Here is a 19,227-nt window from a genome sequence, read left to right on the forward strand (position 1 = left end):
CATTATTGGTACGTTGAGCGCATGCGTAAAGTCAGCTGTAAATTATTTGCAAACTGTTCTCGTTGTGTATCGCGCGCTGAAAATCCAAACACTGTTCCACGTGCCACGTGAGTTTTCCACACCCCACGGGCTTGAGAAAGCGGTATCAGTTTTCATCATCATCGTAATTCACGATGAACGTAACGAATACAAATTTCGAAGAAGTTTATCCCAAAATAAAAAAATCGTTGGAAAGTGCGACCTTCGTTGCGATTGACGCTGAGTTTAGCGGTTTGCAAAGCGCTGATAAGAACATTTCCTACTTGAACGAGAGGTTAGATTATTCTTTTGTTTTGGTTTGATTTACAATATACTCGAACACAATTATTTAAATCGTTAGGAATGTTTTTTCACAGTTTATTCGACTCGCCGAAGGAACGTTATACCAAATTAAGGAAAAATATCGAACCCTTCATAGCTATCCAATTCGGTTTGACTGCTTTCACATATGTCAAACACGAAAACAAATACAATGCAGAATCTTTTGAATTTTATCTAATTCCAAGGCCCCTACCGACGAAAAACAGAACTTTTCTTGTGCAGGCTGTGACCCTGCAATTCCATACCTTTTACAAATTTGATTTTAACGAGGTACGTGTCATTTACAAACTTTACAAAGTTTCAATGGTCTTTTCTGATCGTTGCTATTCCCATCATTGCCGTTTGGTAGTTAGTTTACAACGCTGTGTCCTACTTGGATGAGAATGAAGAGACCGCCTTACGTCGAAGCCTGGAGGACTATTCTTACGCTTGGGAGGCTTCGGAGTCGGGTGCGGATGAAGGCAGGAATCAAATAGAAGATTGTTTTAACAGAGTGCAGCAGTGGTTGAAGAGTGAGAGCGAAGCATTGAGCATCGAAGCCCCTGACTTTGTTGTATCTTATAAAACACAAAAGGAATTGCGCGCCAGTTTCAAAACTATATGGACAGAATGTTCAGGACCAAACAACGTAAGATCCCGTCTCAACGGCGTCATTCGACTGTTGTTTCATACAGCTTTCATTTTTAGTTCTCAGTCATCAAAGTTTCACCTGAGGTTAGAGAGAGCCTGGAGAAAAAAAATGTGCCTGACAAACTAAACAAAAAGTTGTTGGATTATTATATCGGATTCTCTAAAGTATTCAAATTAATATCAAGTTTGAAGAAACCCATCGTCGGACACAATCTCTTTCTCGATCTCATGTTTATGCACAAGCAATTTTATCTACCTCTTCCCGGTTAGTGGAGAAATCTTATAATTTCAGTGCATAAAATTCAAGCGCTCAACAATTTATTGTCTCTGTTTTTGTTTTTCAGAAAATTATGAGACGTTCAAAAAAAACGTAAATCGACTCTTCCCTCTTGTGTACGACACAAAATTTTTGAGTTTCGAAATGAAGAAAATATTGGGCGAAAGCAAGTACTATTTTCCGACAAATAATATTTGAATCAACGTGTGTTCTTCGGACTAGTTCGAAACGCGAACCCGTGGCTATAATATGATTGTTTTATTTTCAGCATCTTGGAAATCAAACGTGCTCGCCGAATTGTATAATTACTACAAAGACGGTCAGGGTCGTTATTTGGCCATGAATTCTCCGTCTATCGTTCTTTCGTCAGATTCAGCGATTGATTCAGATAAATGTCGGTTCAGTAGATACGTTCCATAAATATATATCCAACGATTTAACTAACCAATGAATAAGTATGGAACAAAGCTCAAGCGTTGTAACTTTGTGTTTTTTTTTTTTATAGGCAGAGGAAAGTTCCACAATGCCGCATGGGACTCTTACTGCACAGGTTATTGTTTTATACGAATGGCCCACATTTGCGCTGTCAGAAAGCAAAGCAAGTCAGTAGCGTTTCCGAACTTGGAAGCTCACGAAAAAAAGGTATAGCATCGAGAAGTTTTAGAGATCGATTTGACGGGTAATTTTTCGCAGGGATGCTGATATGAGAATATTGACAAACGCTGAGATTATGTCCGGTGTGATGGAGCGAGCGAATCGAATTAATTTGATCAGAGCCGATTTATCGCACTTGGTAATTATCGACCGAGGTAGATAAAGCTTACGATTACATTTGAGGCGATTACGGTTGTTGACCCGAGGGTTTATTATCGTTTTATGTGAACAAGCGGCTGGATGGTCCGGATCCTGCGTCGACGAGACCCCGGTGGCTGTTGGTACGAGCCTCGACCAATGATTTAACAACTCAGCGGGTGAGTCGTTTTTGCCTTGATCGAGCTGCTCGCCCGTTGCGCACGCGTTACAAGAATCGAACCCGCAAATCACCGGGTTATCCATCAACATTTTTAGATCGCTCGAGCCTTTTCACGTTTCGGAGCGGTCGACGTCAAGAGATTCTCGGGAAATGAAGTTTTAGTCGCCGTTCCAAATCACGGGGTGTGAGTATCTCCGGGCGATGGCCAAAACGGTTATTCGATTTTATATCTTGTCGACTCGCGTAAACGATGAGGACGGCGATCTGACACGAACGCTAAAATGAAAGGGAAGGAATACGAAGGGGGGAAAGAGAACGAGCTCGGATCTACGGCTAAAAATAATTCCATTAGCGCAGGGTGATTGACCACGTGGAAAACGCCGTAATACGCGATTTTCGCTCTTCCATCGCTGATTTCTTACCAACATTATTATAATTATGTTAGCCTCTCGATAAAGAAGATTGCAATTATTATAAAATAAATTATTATCGTTATTACCGGTTTAGATCAAGAGCAATACTCAATAACTACGAGGGAAACGCAGAATTTCGAGTAGTCCCGTATAATCCGTTGAGGCACTCGTCCAGAACGATCAAGGCCGTCGTGTGGTTCGTCTAAAACTATACGCAATGCGCATATATTTATAGAGTCTATTCCTACATCATCTTTTTCTCACGGGCCGCTTGTTTTTCAGGGTCGGAAGCCTATTCCTCTCTGGCGCTGGCATCTGTGCCTGGATCCTTCATCGCGGCGGTAGTGTTACGAGAGGTTGACGTGCAAATGCTCCGATGCACCTGTACCATATCCGTGTACATCCATACAGAATATTATACACAATATTATCTATATTTAACGATGTACGATCGAGGCTGCTTTCGAGATACTCAACGAGCAACAGGATTTTTTCGCAAGCGTCGATGTCGTCACAGGTTGTACCGAAACGTCCAACGTCGAGTCGCGCTCGCGCGCCAGTCTGTGACGCCGTTGACAACGAGGACGCGTGCCAGGCTCAGCCCAGCGGGCAAAGCACGGCCAGGCAGCAGGCTGTTGCCTCTCTCTCTCCCCGTCTTTCTTTTTCTCTCATCTCTTAGCAATGATACTGACGATGCTGCTGTTGCTTCTGCTGCTGTTGCTGCTGCTGCTGCTGCTGCTGCTGCTCCCGGTATTTCAAAAGTTTTCTCTGGCCGCTATCCAAGGCCAAAATCCTCGAAATAACGCGAGAGCAATTTGTGTGGGCGAACGAATGTATCCGCGGAAGGGAGCGCGGTGTGCGACAAGAGGCCATAAGCTCAACGAGCACGGAACTCGGTTGTACCCGCGGTATATCGTCCTATGATGATCTATCTCTACGTCTATGACGTTCGTTCGCACAAAATACTATTTGTCACCGCGGAGATATTGAAGCGCATCGTAATTGAGAAAGATCCCGCCCAGTGGACCCCTCCAAGAGGAAAAAAGAGAAAGGAAGATGCCGCTCGAGGAGCACTTGTTGTCCCTTGTCCGAGGACCGAAATAGAGTACGGGCTTGCAGCTAAACGGCGGGTTTTAGCCTTAGACCCGGCTAACCAAGTCCCAGCTATAAGGCAGCTACCGATTTGAAAATACCTCGGCTTTTGGTCCGAATGTCGTTTCGAAATTTGTCGTCGGAAGAGCAGCAGAACAGAGGAGAGCACGCGCGACGAATCCTCGCTTCCCTCCGTCCTTAATCGAGACTCGAGGCGTATACACCTGTCGCGCGTCCGACGCTCGGCTCGTTGAAATAGACGGACATCTCTCCCGCCGATGCCGCTGCCGCTGCCGCTGCCGCCGCCGCCGCAAAACCCTCTCACGCACACTAACTTTAAAATACGCAACTCCCGCGGTCGTATTATCCCCGTAATCCGTGTAAGTAGTACCAAATCGTTGCTGGTGCGCGGTTCGTTCTACCATACGGAGCATATATACTCGTCGTCGTCGCTACTTCGGAAGGTAGCGAGGCTGCTTTTTGAGAGTCTGGGACCATTCGCGGCCGATCATACAGCTCCTCCAACTATTTTGGTTTTACAAGTTTCGAGAGCCAAAATAGCATAGCCTAGCCCCTGGCCTAGAGCGCGCGTAGGCTTTCGTCTCCTCGTAACCCAACGGCAGAGCCAGCCGCCGCGCACTTGAAGATGATGCCCCTTTCAAATTCATCTTCGTACAGCTTTTGTTGCCCAGCTCTCCGACCTCCGCCCCCGCCCCTTCTTCAACTCGCGCATTCATCAAACACGCCAACCAACCATTTTTTATTTTTCGTTTGTTGTTGTTGTTGTTCGTTTTTTTACGTTGCTTTCCATTTAATTCCGTTCGATTTGTCTAATGTATGTACGCCCAGGAAGATTATACCGGGCGACCAACTAGGTTAGAAAATGCTACAATACCTCTATTTTTGTTCCCTTTGGATCAGCTATAAGTACATCGCTTTGGCACGACGACTCATCCGAGTCTTTGGCTCAAGCTTATTAAAACTCTCGGCACATTACGTAACTAAAATAACAACCCTGCGGAACAAACTTGATTCCATACTCAGGATGAGACGCGTCGACTCGTTCCTCTCTCGCGCTCTCTCTCTTACTGGCAAATAGTTGTTATTTGAATGAAAGGCGAATAAAGCGAAGGAAAAAAAACGCATCGATCGAGCACTGCGACGAAGAGTTTGACAATTCTGTTTGCGCAAAGAAAAAAGCCGAAATCCGAGGGATCAAAGATGAAGTAAAAAAAATGCGATGGAGGAAATCGAATTGTTTTAGATTCGACCTAGCTCCGTATATGAATGTTGTATCCAAAGTATTGCGATAGAAATTTTTTACCCGACAAGGCCGGTGGTGCAGTAGACCGTTGCGCAAATTCGTTGTTGATCGACACCGCGCGCGGCTTTCTATTTGTAATAAGCGAGACAGCGCTCGCGCCAAAGATATACAACAAGTTCGACTCGACAGGACATCCAACTGTCGAGATTCATCCGTCATCGTCGCGATTGCCCGGTATCCCGTCGTCTCCGCTGGCCGCAGCCTCGCAGCCGCTTCTTCCAACGCTCTCTTTTTTCCCTCGTATATATAGCGAACAACGAACGTGTGGCTGAGATTTGCGTCGTGATTTACGGAGATGCTTCCGGTCTTACGAATCCTCTCTCGGTGCCGGAATCGCACTGCGCTTCACGATTCCCATGTGATATATTATTATGAATTTATGGGAGTGTTTAGCAAGTTTCCGGAGTCGTTAGGGGCGGCGAACACGCGCGGGCTCGGAAATCGCGGCACGAGCGAGCTTGCAGGGTCGTTGGGGAGGTTACGACGCGCCAAGAAATACGGTTTCGTGCCACAAAACTTTTTCATTCTCGAAGGTTGACGACGCGCGGAGAGGCGAATAGAAAATTAAAAAAAAAACGTCAAAAACCGATGGCAAAAGAAAAAATACAGTGAGAAAAAGAGAGAGAGAGAAGGGGACAGCCGGGTGAGGCTGGCGCGCGGCCAGGAACGGGGCGCGCGGCAAGCACGGGCGAACTGCGAACAGCGAGTCTCCCTTGTTCGTGCTCCGTCCACCAGGTAGCGACGTCGAGGGGTATTTAAACGAATTTACACCATGTCCGGTGCCCCGTTTCGCTCACAATCGCAGTAGCGCCGGTACCCAACCTCGTGTTTCGCCGGAATCGTTTTTTTTATTCGACAACGCGTTTACGACACGGCCCGAGCCCTGCTCGCGCGCTCGGCTCGTTCATCGCGACAAATCGGACCGAGCAATCGGCAATCCAACTGAGCGATTTACGGCGAGAATGTACCAAAGGGAGTAGGCACGGCGCAACACCGGGTGTACCAAATAATCATTCTGTTCAATATTCACATATCCTAAAGCTTTAAATTTCTGGGCTTTTGTTGTTGTTGTTGTTGTTTTTTTTTTTTTTCTTCAACGAGTGCAACGCCCGTGGATTTTCCTCCGCGGAACCGTGAATATCTCCTATCGTCGGGATATAGCTCGTCTATCAAATCGGTAAGTTCACCAAGCAAAATCAACACAATTTTATATGACACTCGTTCGCATCATTCACGTATATATAAATATATAAATTTCATACATGTATATATATATACGCGTACACGTAAAATTCACGAATTATATATAATAAATGAAAAGATACTCGAAACAACAAATAAAATATGGTTAAGGAGAGAATATCTCGGGCAATAATTTGCAAGTGCATGCTCGATCGAAAGGTTAGAAACCTTTGATACTTTTTTACCGCTCCGATATATTGTAATTATTTAGAGAAACATATTTAGAAAATATGATGAGACGTTGACAGTTTGTGACAACTTGAAAGGACGTTATCGCGTTGTGTCAGAGTAGTGGCGGTTGTGGTGATCGTGATGTAGTGGTGAATGGTAGTGGTGGTATATAGTGCGGCAACATCGAAGAGAAAAGAAGGAAAAAGTCGCGACGATGCCATCACCACCCCGCTGCCAAAATAATTAGCGAGTCGTTTTGAGCGAGATGCGTGCTAAAAGTGTCCGCTCGCGGGCACACGCGCGATTTGGATGGCTCATAGACTCCCGGGACCTCCGGGATTTTACCGTGATACGCGATTCTCTAAAGCTCGCTCAGCAAAATCCCGGTTCTCAGCGACCTACGAACCACCTTTGCGCTCAGTCGAAGCTTTGTTTTCGTCGCGCACTCGTTCTCTCTCTCTCTCTCTCCTTCGCCCCCTTTCTTTCGTGAGATAAACTTCTCGGTATAGTTATTTATCCTTGGACATTATCTTTGCCGGTACCTACCTGGTTTATATATATATCCTCAAATATTTTTATCAACTCTCCATCAGTCCTTGTTCTCTCTCCCCTCCCTTATCGACGAGACGACTATCGCGATGCCAACACTCGCAATTTTGGCTCTGCTATCTTTCCGTTGCATAACTTTGATTTGGCGCTATATCGGTCGCATAACAATATTTTTAATATACGCGCATACTCGAACGATATGTCTACGAAACAAGCATATTTCCTCCTTGGCCGTGTCGACTTTGCGTATGAGAAGTTATTGTTGAAAATAACGCGTCATCGGGCGAAAACACACGAGATGCAACATTGTTATTGTTTACAGTGTTTAGACGGTCTTTCAACTGGAATCGATTGTACTAATAGCCCGAACGAGTTTTTCGAGAAGATTAGTTACATAAGAGTGAAATAAAAAGATGTACGCGTTTCGAGTGCGTACGCGAGTCCTTTGAACGATCTTAAAATACGCGCCAAGGAAATGACTCGGTGGAAGGTGCTGAAAATAGCTGCTCGCGTGTGCGTCATTGCTCCATGCACGAAGCAACTCCAGCCAACCAGAAATCTCCACATGCTCGTTTCACTCGAGAGTCGCAGAGAGACTGAGACAGAGAGAAAGAGAGAGAGAGAGAGCGCGAGAGACCCCCTCGGCTTATTACGACTGGCGCGCATTTCGTTAATTCTCCCGACCCGTTGCTCACCGTTAGCTCTCGTCATTCTATATATTTCAAAGTTGCTCCCGTCTCTCACGCGGGTATATTATTTGACGCGCATATTTGTTAGGTTTGCGAAGCAGCAGGAACGAGTAATAGGTGGGCGCAAGCGCACATTCTCTTCCCCTTGGGCTTTAAGCTGACGACGACGACGATTATCCGTTATAAAAAATTATTGAGAGAAGCAGATGGATAAAGAAAGGTAGATAAATTGTCCTTAGGGAGTATATAGCATACTATATATTTCTGATGTAGAAAATTTATACTTCGCGGTCAAGTCTCAAGCGCATTGGAAGAGGGAGGGGGGAGGGGAGTCCGCAGGTATCCTCGCGCGACAGTAAAAAAGAGGGTAGTGACGGTAGTGTTGCGATTCGGCGGGTGCAGCGCGCTCGGCAGTCGCATCGAACTTGTAGGGTGGGGGACATTTAGTTGGCCTGTTGGTTCGGTGTCAGCCGGTTAGCCAGATTCTCGTAGAAGTAGTGAGCAACGAGAAGGGTGGCGCGTGTGTGTGTGTGTGTTTGTTGGAGCATATTATATATTGTGAGAGTGTGCGATAGGAGCGAACAAACTCGCGGCTCGTTGTTGGTCAATCGTCCTAGTCCTCGTAGTCATCGTGCCATTTCGATAATCGTTTGTCTTCTTTGCAACAACACGCACCAAACAACGAGCCACTTAAACTACGACGCGCCGTGCACTGTGTAATTTTTCACTGACGCTTGGATTTCTTTCTCTCTCTCTCTCTCTCCCTCCTCTATATATATATTCGTTCGCGTGTAAGCAACACAATCAACTCCGACAACGACCTCGAGGACGCTCTTTCTTTTGAATTGCCCATACTTTTGCAATACGTCATCACAATTTTTCGTGCTCGCGTGTGTATTCTCTTTATTTCGGACAGGAGCGTGCCACTATGTCGCGCAATTTTTTCGTGTAATCGCAAGCATACATAACCTCAACGAAACATTTTTCCTAATGGTCACTTGGGACACAGTATTTTTTGATGATGCGTTATCGAACGCATCGTTGACCGGGACCGGCCACGTATACACGCGCCTCTTTTTTTTTCGTCTCTCCTCCGATTCCGCTCATTTTCTCTTTCACTTTTCCTTTGCTCCCACCCATTTCTATAATCCTCTCCCTCTCTGCTCTGCTCACCTGTCTCACTCTCGGCGCGTGTACGCGTGTGACTCGCGCGTTATTCCTTTCTCCTCCCTCTACTAATCTCTTCCTCGTTTTTTATTCTTACAAAATTTCCAACTATCTTATTATCTATTTTTCCAACACCTGTTTTGTTTGACCGCTAGACGGTGGGAGAGAGGTGTGCTTTTTTATCTGTAGCAATAACACGTGAATCAAATTTGGTTCGTTACAGGTACAGCAGGCGCGTATGACAATCAGTAGCGACAGGGACAAAACTTATTAATAAAAACGGGAGTCTGGTGAAGCAGAATCAACGAGGATGGAAGACGCCCACGCTAAAACCGTGGACGAGGTGTTGAATTACTTCAACACCGACCCCGAAAAAGGATTATCCGCCGACCAAGTTAAGAGGAACCAGGACAAATATGGCCTCAACGGTGAGTTCAGCCGACAGCCTCTGAAACTCGGAGGGCGGTTACCTCTGTCAGAGAACAAGAAAATCCTGGTAGAAATAAATACGCTCTTCGCTTCACCGATACCCTAACCGAATCCAACAACCAAAATCTAGTAAATTTTTCCTCCGTTGAAACCCTCCGTTCGATTGAAAAACTTTGTGCTCTTGAGATTAGTTTCAATGTTTTCCTTTCTCTCCGTCCGATGTTCTCGCTCGCGCGGAAAAATTGAGTATGCGAAAGTTTTATCGTTTCCTTGTATTTACGTACGAGCAATTATGCACGATATATATATACGGATACGTAGTTCTATATACCGCGATGGAAGGAAGAACGCGGCGACAATAAAGTTGCAACAAGTATGTACTCCTTTGTTTACCTATATATCGGTCGTTTGCCGTGTGTACTTTGACTCGCGGTCCAAAGTTCAGGCGAATCGTCGATTTAACTACAAAACGCACGTATTAATGTACTCGATCGAAAACGTAAATGCCGAAAACAGAGTAAATCCTCGTGTAGATCGTGCTTCGATATCGCATTTGCTCCGATCGAGTGAATCAGGGCCAAGCCAGAAAGAGAGTAAGCGTTCAAACGTGCGCGGAAAAAATGAACAAGTATTTTTCTCTCTTTTTATTATCTCGCGCTTTCTTCCCTCCCTCGATAGCTGGACTCGACATCGATAACGCGCAATGATCGAAACGGATTAGCGGTGGATTTTATTTTCACGTATTATCGGACTGAGGCGCGCGCGGCATCGGAAGAAAAAGCAACAACAATAATAACGAACACGCTCTTCTCGCCTCTCGGTCCAGCTCCTCGGTAGTCACCCTTCTCGGCCACCGAGTGCCATCGCGCTCTCTAAACTTAGCCCGCTGTGCACTTTTATTGTCGGAGGTTAGAGTTATATATCCCGTTGGCGGTGAGGTGTACTACACACGCGAGCTTTGTGTCTCCGTCCTTGTGCCCCGCTCACGCTCACTGTCGCGTGACAAATTCGCGCTATGTGTCGCATCCATCAACGCGACTCGATGTCGCGATCGAAACGAATAGAAAAAAGAGGGGAGAAAAAATAATAATAAAAAATCTCGGTACAGCGGAGATGGGAATAAAAAAAACGGAGCCAACCGGGGGGGGGGGGGGCAGCCTTGATACCTTCATCCCTGCTAGAACCGTGCCACCCGTGAGACTCTTTTACGAATTAATAATCAACGTCATTTGTGTGTGTGTGTTTTTTTTCTGTTTCAGAACTACCGGCTGAGGAGGGTGAGTAAAGACCACCGGAGGTTCTCCTTAAAAGATTTCATCCAATATGAATGATGGAAGAGAGAAAAGGCAGAAACAAAAATACGCGATATCGTTGTTGGTCAAGCGGGGAGAAAAAACGTCAGGATGTTGCGAATTTCTCCGACTTTCCCCTCGGCTGCATCAAAAGGGTTAATAATAAACTTGCAAGTACAGAGAGACTCGGGCCGATAACGGACGAGGGTGCTTTTCTCATCGAGCAACGCTTGGAGTATTTATCTTGTTAATGCTCCGACGATAAGCACAAAATAAATGACTATGTACAAGGGGTGGGGTGGGGGGGGGGGGGGGAATAAAGCTTACGGCGATAGGAAAGATGCAAATGCCTCTCTCTTCTCTTGCAATAACGACGGTATCTCGTAGACGAATCTCTCGTTTCTCTGTTAACGCGTCACATGCTCTTGTTTTATCTTTCAGGAAAATCAATCTGGCAACTCGTTCTCGAACAATTCGACGACCTTCTAGTTAAGATTCTGTTGTTAGCGGCAATCATATCTTTCGTGAGTATGAAGATAGGGCCCCCGGGCAGGCTTAATGACTCAATTAACGAGATGAAATTGATAAATATGAGCAATTGTTGGGGACACGTTGTTTTTGTTTTGTAACAGGTATTGGCTCTGTTTGAAGAGCACGAAGATGCGTTCACGGCTTTCGTCGAACCTTTTGTCATTCTGTTGATTCTGATCGCCAACGCGGTCGTCGGAGTATGGCAGGAGAGAAATGCCGAGTCTGCGATCGAGGCGCTCAAAGAATACGAGCCCGAGATGGGAAAAGTAGTGAGAAGCGACAAATCTGGTGTCCAGAGGATTCGTGCCAAAGAAATCGTACCCGGTGACATCGTCGAGGTGTCGGTCGGAGACAAAATCCCGGCTGACATTCGTCTTACCAAAATCTTCTCGACGACCCTTCGTATCGATCAGTCGATATTGACGGGCGAATCGGTCTCGGTAATTAAGCATACCGACGCGATCCCCGATCCACGGGCAGTCAATCAAGACAAGAAAAATATTCTTTTCTCCGGTACAAATGTTGCGGCGGGTAAAGCTCGCGGTGTCGTTATGGGCACCGGACTCAACACGGCCATCGGTAAAATCCGTACGGAAATGTCTGAGACTGAAGAAATAAAGACGCCACTGCAACAAAAATTGGACGAATTCGGTGAACAACTTTCCAAGGTTATATCGGTTATTTGCGTGGCTGTATGGGCGATAAACATCGGTCACTTCAACGATCCGGCCCACGGTGGTTCCTGGATCAAAGGTGCGATCTACTACTTCAAAATTGCCGTTGCTCTTGCCGTCGCCGCTATCCCCGAGGGTCTTCCCGCTGTAATCACAACGTGTCTCGCTCTTGGTACCAGGCGTATGGCTAAGAAGAACGCTATCGTCCGATCATTGCCCTCGGTCGAGACTCTCGGTTGCACCTCCGTAATCTGCTCCGACAAAACTGGCACGCTTACAACCAATCAGATGTCGGTTAGCCGAATGTTCGTCTTCGAAAAGGTTGAAGGCAACGACAGCAACTTCTTAGAATTCGAAATCACCGGCTCGACGTACGAACCCATCGGCGAAGTTTTCCTTAAGGGACAAAAGGTCAAGGGCGCCGATTACGAGACGCTTCACGAGATTGGCACCATTTGCATAATGTGCAATGACTCCGCCATCGATTTCAACGAGTTCAAACAGGCCTTCGAGAAGGTCGGCGAAGCTACCGAGACCGCCCTGATCGTTCTCGCGGAAAAGATCAATCCATTTGGAGTTTCCAAGAGCGGATTGGATCGCCGTACGAGCGCGATCGTCGTCAGACAAGACATCGAAACTAAATGGAAGAAAGAATTCACCCTGGAATTCTCCCGAGACAGGAAATCCATGTCCTCCTACTGCGTACCTCTCAAACCGAGCAAACTCGGTACTGGTCCTAAGCTCTTCGTCAAGGGAGCACCCGAGGGTGTTCTCGATCGTTGCTCTCATGCCCGCGTCGGCAATTCCAAGGTTCCGCTCACCTCGACCCTCAAGAATCGTATCCTTGATCTTACCCGCCAATACGGTACCGGACGCGACACCCTCCGTTGTCTCGCCCTCGCCACCGCCGATCACCCGATCAAACCCGAGGACATGGACCTCGGTGATTCGAGCAAATTCTACACATACGAAAAAGATCTTACTTTCGTCGGCGTTGTAGGCATGCTCGACCCACCTCGCAAAGAAGTTTTCGACTCGATCGTACGATGCCGAGCGGCCGGTATCCGAGTTATCGTTATCACCGGTGACAACAAAGCTACCGCCGAAGCCATCTGCCGACGAATCGGCGTTTTCACCGAGGAAGAAGACACCACTGGAAAGTCTTACTCCGGTCGTGAATTCGATGATCTCTCCGTTTCGGAACAGAGGGCCGCCTGTGGTAGGGCGCGTCTTTTCTCTCGCGTTGAGCCCGCTCACAAATCCAAAATTGTTGAATACCTTCAGAGCATGAACGAGATTTCCGCCATGGTACGTTTATTTTTATACTTTCTCACCACTTTCTTTGCTCGAGCCAACCGTTGACTCGCCATTCTTCACGTTTATCAAATCCCACAGACTGGCGACGGTGTAAACGATGCCCCCGCTTTGAAAAAAGCTGAGATCGGTATCGCCATGGGATCGGGCACGGCAGTAGCGAAATCCGCCTCCGAGATGGTGCTCGCTGACGACAACTTCTCATCCATCGTCGCTGCCGTTGAGGAAGGTCGCGCGATTTACAACAACATGAAACAATTTATTCGTTATCTTATCTCTTCCAATATTGGTGAGGTCGTCAGGTAAAGGATAAATTCCAAAACAACGATTCTCGAACGTACAAAGTCGTGAGTTCGTCAATAGTTATCATTTCGTTTTTTTTTCTCTTTTTTTCGTTAATTACTACAGTATTTTCCTGACGGCCGCTCTTGGTCTTCCCGAGGCTCTCATTCCCGTTCAGCTTCTGTGGGTAAATCTGGTAACCGATGGTCTACCCGCCACTGCCCTTGGTTTCAATCCCCCGGATCTTGACATCATGTCCAAGGTATTTGTCCTTCATTTTGGTTTGACGTTTCGCGCTTCTCCATTCGTCCGAACTGATAATTTTTTCGTCCACCCAGCCTCCCCGTAAAGCCGACGAATCGCTCATCTCTGGCTGGTTGTTCTTCCGGTATTTGGCGATCGGTGGATACGTCGGTGCTGCTACCGTCGGCTCGGCCGCCTGGTGGTTCCTCTACAGTCCGATGGGACCGCAGTTGAACTATTATCAACTGGTGAGCACTTTCATTTTTCAGTCCTTTTATTTTCATACCGATCCACTAAAAACGGAGAGAAGAGTGAAATTAATTTTCCTTATGTTTCTTAGACGCATCACTTGGCTTGCATCGGTGGTGGTGACGAGTTCAAGGGAGTCAACTGCAAAATCTTTACCGACCCTCATCCGATGACGATGGCTCTTTCGGTACTGGTAACGATTGAGATGTTGAACGCAATGAACAGGTAAGTATCTTCATTTCGTCGCATCAATTTTCTGGCTTCCCGCGAGCATAATTAATCGAGGAAAAAATGTCCAATCGCGTACGCAGCTTGTCGGAGAATCAGTCTCTCATCAGCATGCCGCCATGGTCGAACATGTGGCTTATCGGTTCGATGGCCCTCTCCTTCACCCTTCACTTTGTCATTCTTTACGTCGAGGTTCTATCGGTGAGTGAAGGGAGAAAAAAAATGTGCTCTCGATTATTACTAGAGTGAATAAAAGGAATAATCACATGTTCGCGTTACAGGCCGTTTTCCAAGTAACTCCACTGAGCGGGGAAGAGTGGATAACCGTTATGAAGTTTTCCATTCCAGTGGTACTTCTCGACGAAACCCTCAAGTTCATGGCGAGAAAGATAACAGACGGTGAGAATCCGATATACAGCGTTCACGGGATTGTTATAATGTGGGCCGTGTTCTTTGGACTATTACTCGTTTGTCCGATATAGAGCGTATGCAAATGTTTTTATTAATAGCTTAAATTAACGAATGCGCGTTTCCCATGGAAAGCATTCGTAATCGAAAAACACCCTGGACTTGCAGCTGCTGCATTTAATTCGAGAGTTACGAGAGTAAAAAAAAAAAAAACAAGAAAAACAGATAATTAATCCAGAAATGGGGTGTTGCGCGGGGTGGGAGGGGGAAGAGGCAGCGGCGATAATTGAAAAAAGAAAGAGCGAACTTTATGAGAAAAAGAAAAAAACATGGCTTTGGGATAAAAGACAAAAGAGAAACGAGGCCAATTTCCCAAGATTGCGAGGAAACAAAATCTTTCTCTCCTTTTGTCTGCTTCGCGCGTCACGAAACATGGCGATTGTGGATTCTCTAGAGTGACCATTTTAACCAGTTTTATCATGACTTTAGCGCATGGAGTGCGTGTGCGCGTGTGTGCGTGAATCGCTGCGTGAGAGTGCGAGCGTGTGCGTGTGTATGTGCGTTGGTTCGATGCGTTTGGAAAAGCGTGTCAGATTTTTGCTATCTCGTAACCCTTGCCACAAACGAGTGCCAATGATGCGGCTGCCGATGAAGCCGCCACCGTTGCTACTCCGGCAACTGCTGTCGTCGCCATCGCTGCCACCGCTGCTGCTGCTACTGCTGCCGCCGCCACCGTGCCACCGAGATTCTCATGCACATTGAGCTAACCGAAAGTGCTGCTGCGGAGATGACGGTGATAACGGCCGCTACCATCGACGCGGAGAAGACTCCAAATAAAGAAAGGGAAAGAGGAAGGAAGACACGCCCAAACAACATCGAGCAACGCAATCAAGGAATCACATTGTTGAATTTATTATTTATACGAGTGCCTTTTGAACGTTGACGTTTCCTCAGATTTTCAATCCCATTTTTCTTAACTCCCCTCTTTTCTTCCAAGGCCTTCCGGCGGCCTCCCTTCTCATAACCCATCGTCGCAGTACTTGCATTAAAATACCCACGAGACCCTAATCCTCCTCCCACTACTGAACCCCCTCGCCACTTGTTCATCCTCGATGCTTTCACCCGTTTGATTCGAGCCACTTAACGAATCGCTCCTCCTTTCTGTTATCTTTCATACAATTAATTATTATTATTTTGGCGCCTGTACATAACTTACCGCGAGGATGATCGAGTCTAACAACTCATTTGACAATTGATGTTGTTTGTTTTTCCTGGGTACGTATGACATGGAAATTAAGAGATTGGATTTTGGGACGGAAGTGAGGGCATCGGATCGAAATTTCTGTACAACACCGATTAACAAATTCCACACCACCCCCTCCCTCCTTGCCAATCCTTCCGCGTAGTTTTGTATTTACGATTTGTATCTACGAATCATCCATTTTTGTACAAATGTCGATTCCACCATTCACACAATTGTACAAGACCTATTGTTGCCGTTTTTTTTTTCTCTACACATGACTTTGTTCAATTGGTTTATTTAGTGTGCACGTTGCATCTTGATACCTAATAATTTCGCAGTGTCGATGACGATGACGACGATGCGGTTGGGTCCGAAATACAAGTCGCATCGGAGCACAACGTCCGATTAACTATCCTCTTGGAAAACCTTTGTCAAGTTCCTCCTCACTGTGTGCCTCTGCCAAATGCGCCAGTTCCGATAAATTTCATTCGGGATACGCGACTCCCGCCTCTCTCGTCATCGAATATCCCGGTAAGTCGACCTTCCTCGTCTCTTCTCGGAATTCTCTCTATTCCTCCCCTCTCCCCTGCCCATCTTTCCCTCCCTCGTCTAGTCCGTCTCATTCTTAATAGTGTACCATTTAGGATAACTTGTGTCCCGTGTGTGTCGAATGGAATTAATAATGGTGAGAAGAGTGAAGGAATAAATAATAGAAATAAATTATGAGTAATTGAGAGAATAATATCCGGTATATATATATAGCGAAACCGAGTCTAGCGGGAGAGAGTGTAAATATAAACAAAGAAGAAAGGATTAAAAGCTCATAATCCCTGCTCCTCGTACGTATTATTCACTTGTCGCGAAGCCTCGCGACGACACTTTTCTCTCTCTCTCACTCTCTCCCCCTTTTTCTCTTCTCTTTTTTTGTTTTTCTACTTTGAACGAACTCGACACCGAAAATCCCACTCTTGCCTACGAAGCTTCGTGAAGGATTGCCGAGGGCGCTCTTCGAACTCGCAGTGGAAACCGCAATTACCTGTACGTATGCCGACGATTTATTTCGTTGCTGCTTTTCGCTGTTATTTAACCACTTTGAGTTGAGAATCAACTCGCTCGGTGACGCATTTTATTTTTCGCTTGGCTCTCGCATATACTCGTTATTCAGCACACATTTCTGCATCGTTGGTATTCAGCACAATTTCAACCGTCACCACGACGTCTATTGCTTTTTTGCTTTTTTATATTGCACCTGAAACACGTAGCATTTCTCGATGGTGCGCCGGCATTGTTTCAACATGGATTCGGCCAGCGGAAACCCCCATCATCGATGTGCAACCGCCTACACGTATCTCGTTCCTATTCGTTCACATAATTTCATCGTTTGCACTTTTTCTACTGCCCTTTGCTGTTTTATTTTTATAACTCACACGTTCAAGAAGAAACGAGTGAAAAGTTGCATCAAATCGCTCCGCTTCAGCCACTAAAGAGCTTGATTTTGTTTCGGAACTTTGACACCGTTTCGTATGCGCTTTGCTCGTCGCTGCTATTTCGTAACTTGCTCGGGGGCGGGGGGGAGGGGGAAGCACCAATCCCATGCGCGCACTACCTGGCAGTAGTAATAGCAAGCAGCAGTTGCAACGGTAGTGTTCGGTGGAAACGACAAGGGGGCGCTGCTTTCTTCCCGCTTTTTTGCTGCTTCGTTAGCGCGACTTACGGAAATAACGAAAAGCCTCGGATGTGTGTGTGTTTACAGTTGCACCACCCGTGCAGCCGATGAAATAAATAATCTCGAAGCGGGCGGTACGAGTACACGAGCGGATGGGATCGAGAGGCGGTGGTAGCGGTGGCGAAGATGACAGCGACGATGACGAAAAAGATATTCGCTTCGCTACTACGAGAAACTCGCGTATACGATAAAACTCGAGTGGCTGGGCGGCGAGGGCGCACACGGGGGATGATTGGCCCGCTGCTGCTGCTGCTGCGACGGCTGTCGGGCGGACTCTCCTCCAAAACACGACACACCGCTGCCACCGTTATCGAGGGAGAGCGGCCCATCGCACGCAGCCGGGATCTCGATTGGGCCAAATCAAATCTTCCTCGCGATCATAGTAAATAGAGATATACCGCATGTTATGTAGACATATGTGAGACTACGAGCAGACTACGAGAAGAATATTACGAATTAAAAGAAACACTCGGAGCTACGGGGATCTATGACAGCGAAGAACGGAATCGTTCGTGCGCTCATCATCATCAATACGTTTACGATTCATCGTTTCTATACTCTTCTATATCCCCCTTCTCTTTTCATTTATCGTTTCTTCGAGGAAAGAAAAAACACGAAAAAAGAAACATGATTTTATTCGCGTATTGAATACTTTTCATGCCCCCTGTTATGTCCATCGATATTTTTCTCAATTATATTAAAAGACCGTGCATTCTGCTCAACGAGCTCAGTTAATACACGCGCCTCCATATCCGTCCTCTCGCGAATTTCGTATCGTTGCTCCTGCATATAGGTTAGTCGGTGGCAAACGCGCGTCACCCACCGACTCTAATCGCATCTTCATCGCGCATTAGACGCGAAAGAACAATAGAAAAAAAATAATAATAAACACAAAAAAAAAAGACATTCTTTGGTCGACGAGAATAATCGAAAAAAATTCAAAGCAACTATATATATTTCTTTCCCGGATATAAACAAGAAAGACCAAACGCCCGATCCGCGTGTGTGCATCGCAGTCAAAAAAGTTGCTTGTTTCGTCGAGAGCGGAGGCAACGAGAGAGCGGTGTAATCGAATGGTTATTGTTACGTGATAATGACGATAATAATAATAATAATAATAATAATATTGATATGAATAATGACTAATGGTAGTAGTAATACAAATATGGACGAAAAAGAAGTAAGAAATGAAATGAAAAAAAAACCAATACGAGTCGACGTGACAACTTTGTAAATTAAATCATTGTAAATATGTTGTGTATATGCGAATACGCGTGTTACGTGGATATTTAATATACGCACTGTACGTCGATTAAAATACGCCCGTGTGCAAAGTTTGACAATGAGGGGGGGGGGGGGGAGGGGGGCGCGTTCGAAGGCGGAGGAGCAGGCCTTGGGATCGAGGGGATGAGAAAAAACAAACAAAAACGAAACCTTCCATAAGCCTTCTCAATGTTCCTTTGTCCTCCGTCTCTGAATCCATATATACACGCGCGTCTTTTCTATACGATGGAAGGGTAAGAAAGAAGAACATTCTAAAAGTGCAAACCAATTCCCCTTAGTTTATTCTCATCGTAAAATTTTACGGGAACAATACAACGAGGTGAGGTGCGCTCGAGTGTAATGAGAAAATAAATATCTGCAAAAGGGTCTTTCTCTCTTTACCTTCGTGCAAGTGTGCAATCGCGGTGCAACGAAACAATCGTCGGGTCTAACTCTTT

At 46.1% G+C, this 19,227-nt stretch overlaps 2 protein-coding genes across 6 annotated transcripts; both read left to right on the plus strand.

Moving 5' to 3' along the window:
- The first annotated feature begins 66 nt into the window (after positions 1-66).
- Positions 67-6,238, plus strand: LOC122409091 (pre-piRNA 3'-exonuclease trimmer-like). 3 transcript variants are annotated; one of them, XM_043416340.1, is made up of 12 exons: positions 67-313; positions 396-630; positions 710-988; positions 1,048-1,255; positions 1,335-1,433; positions 1,536-1,661; positions 1,773-1,869; positions 1,961-2,060; positions 2,155-2,238; positions 2,336-2,424; positions 2,748-2,849; positions 2,936-6,238. In XM_043416340.1, exons 1-12 carry the CDS (start codon positions 174-176, stop codon positions 3,012-3,014), a joined length of 1,638 nt encoding a protein of 545 aa, XP_043272275.1. In that variant the 5' UTR covers positions 67-173; the 3' UTR covers positions 3,015-6,238. The 3 variants fall into 3 exon arrangements, 2 of the variants coding, with proteins under 2 accessions (XP_043272275.1, XP_043272276.1); XR_006260599.1 differs by lacking the exon at positions 2,936-6,238 and having other exon boundaries at positions 1,961-2,076; positions 2,748-2,800; XM_043416341.1 differs by lacking the exons at positions 2,748-2,849; positions 2,936-6,238 and having other exon boundaries at positions 1,961-2,076; positions 2,336-2,477.
- SERCA (ATPase sarcoplasmic/endoplasmic reticulum Ca2+ transporting SERCA) lies at positions 5,869-19,158 on the plus strand. 3 transcript variants are annotated; one of them, XM_043416335.1, is made up of 12 exons: positions 5,869-6,246; positions 9,111-9,315; positions 10,576-10,593; positions 11,050-11,132; positions 11,241-13,121; positions 13,209-13,429; positions 13,536-13,671; positions 13,748-13,900; positions 13,993-14,126; positions 14,213-14,330; positions 14,411-14,528; positions 17,534-19,158. In XM_043416335.1, the coding sequence occupies exons 2-12, from the start codon at positions 9,198-9,200 to the stop codon at positions 17,560-17,562; spliced, it is 3,009 nt and encodes a 1,002-aa protein (XP_043272270.1). In that variant the 5' UTR covers positions 5,869-6,246; positions 9,111-9,197; the 3' UTR covers positions 17,563-19,158. The 3 variants fall into 3 exon arrangements, with proteins under 3 accessions (XP_043272270.1, XP_043272268.1, XP_043272269.1); XM_043416333.1 differs by lacking the exon at positions 17,534-19,158 and having other exon boundaries at positions 14,411-16,613; XM_043416334.1 differs by lacking the exons at positions 5,869-6,246; positions 17,534-19,158 and adding an exon at positions 8,184-8,436 and having other exon boundaries at positions 14,411-16,613.
- The last annotated feature ends 69 nt before the right edge of the window (positions 19,159-19,227 follow it).

The sequence above is a fragment of the Venturia canescens genome, chromosome 4, assembly GCF_019457755.1.
Source record: "Venturia canescens isolate UGA chromosome 4, ASM1945775v1, whole genome shotgun sequence".
Lineage (NCBI taxonomy): Eukaryota > Metazoa > Arthropoda > Insecta > Hymenoptera > Ichneumonidae > Venturia > Venturia canescens.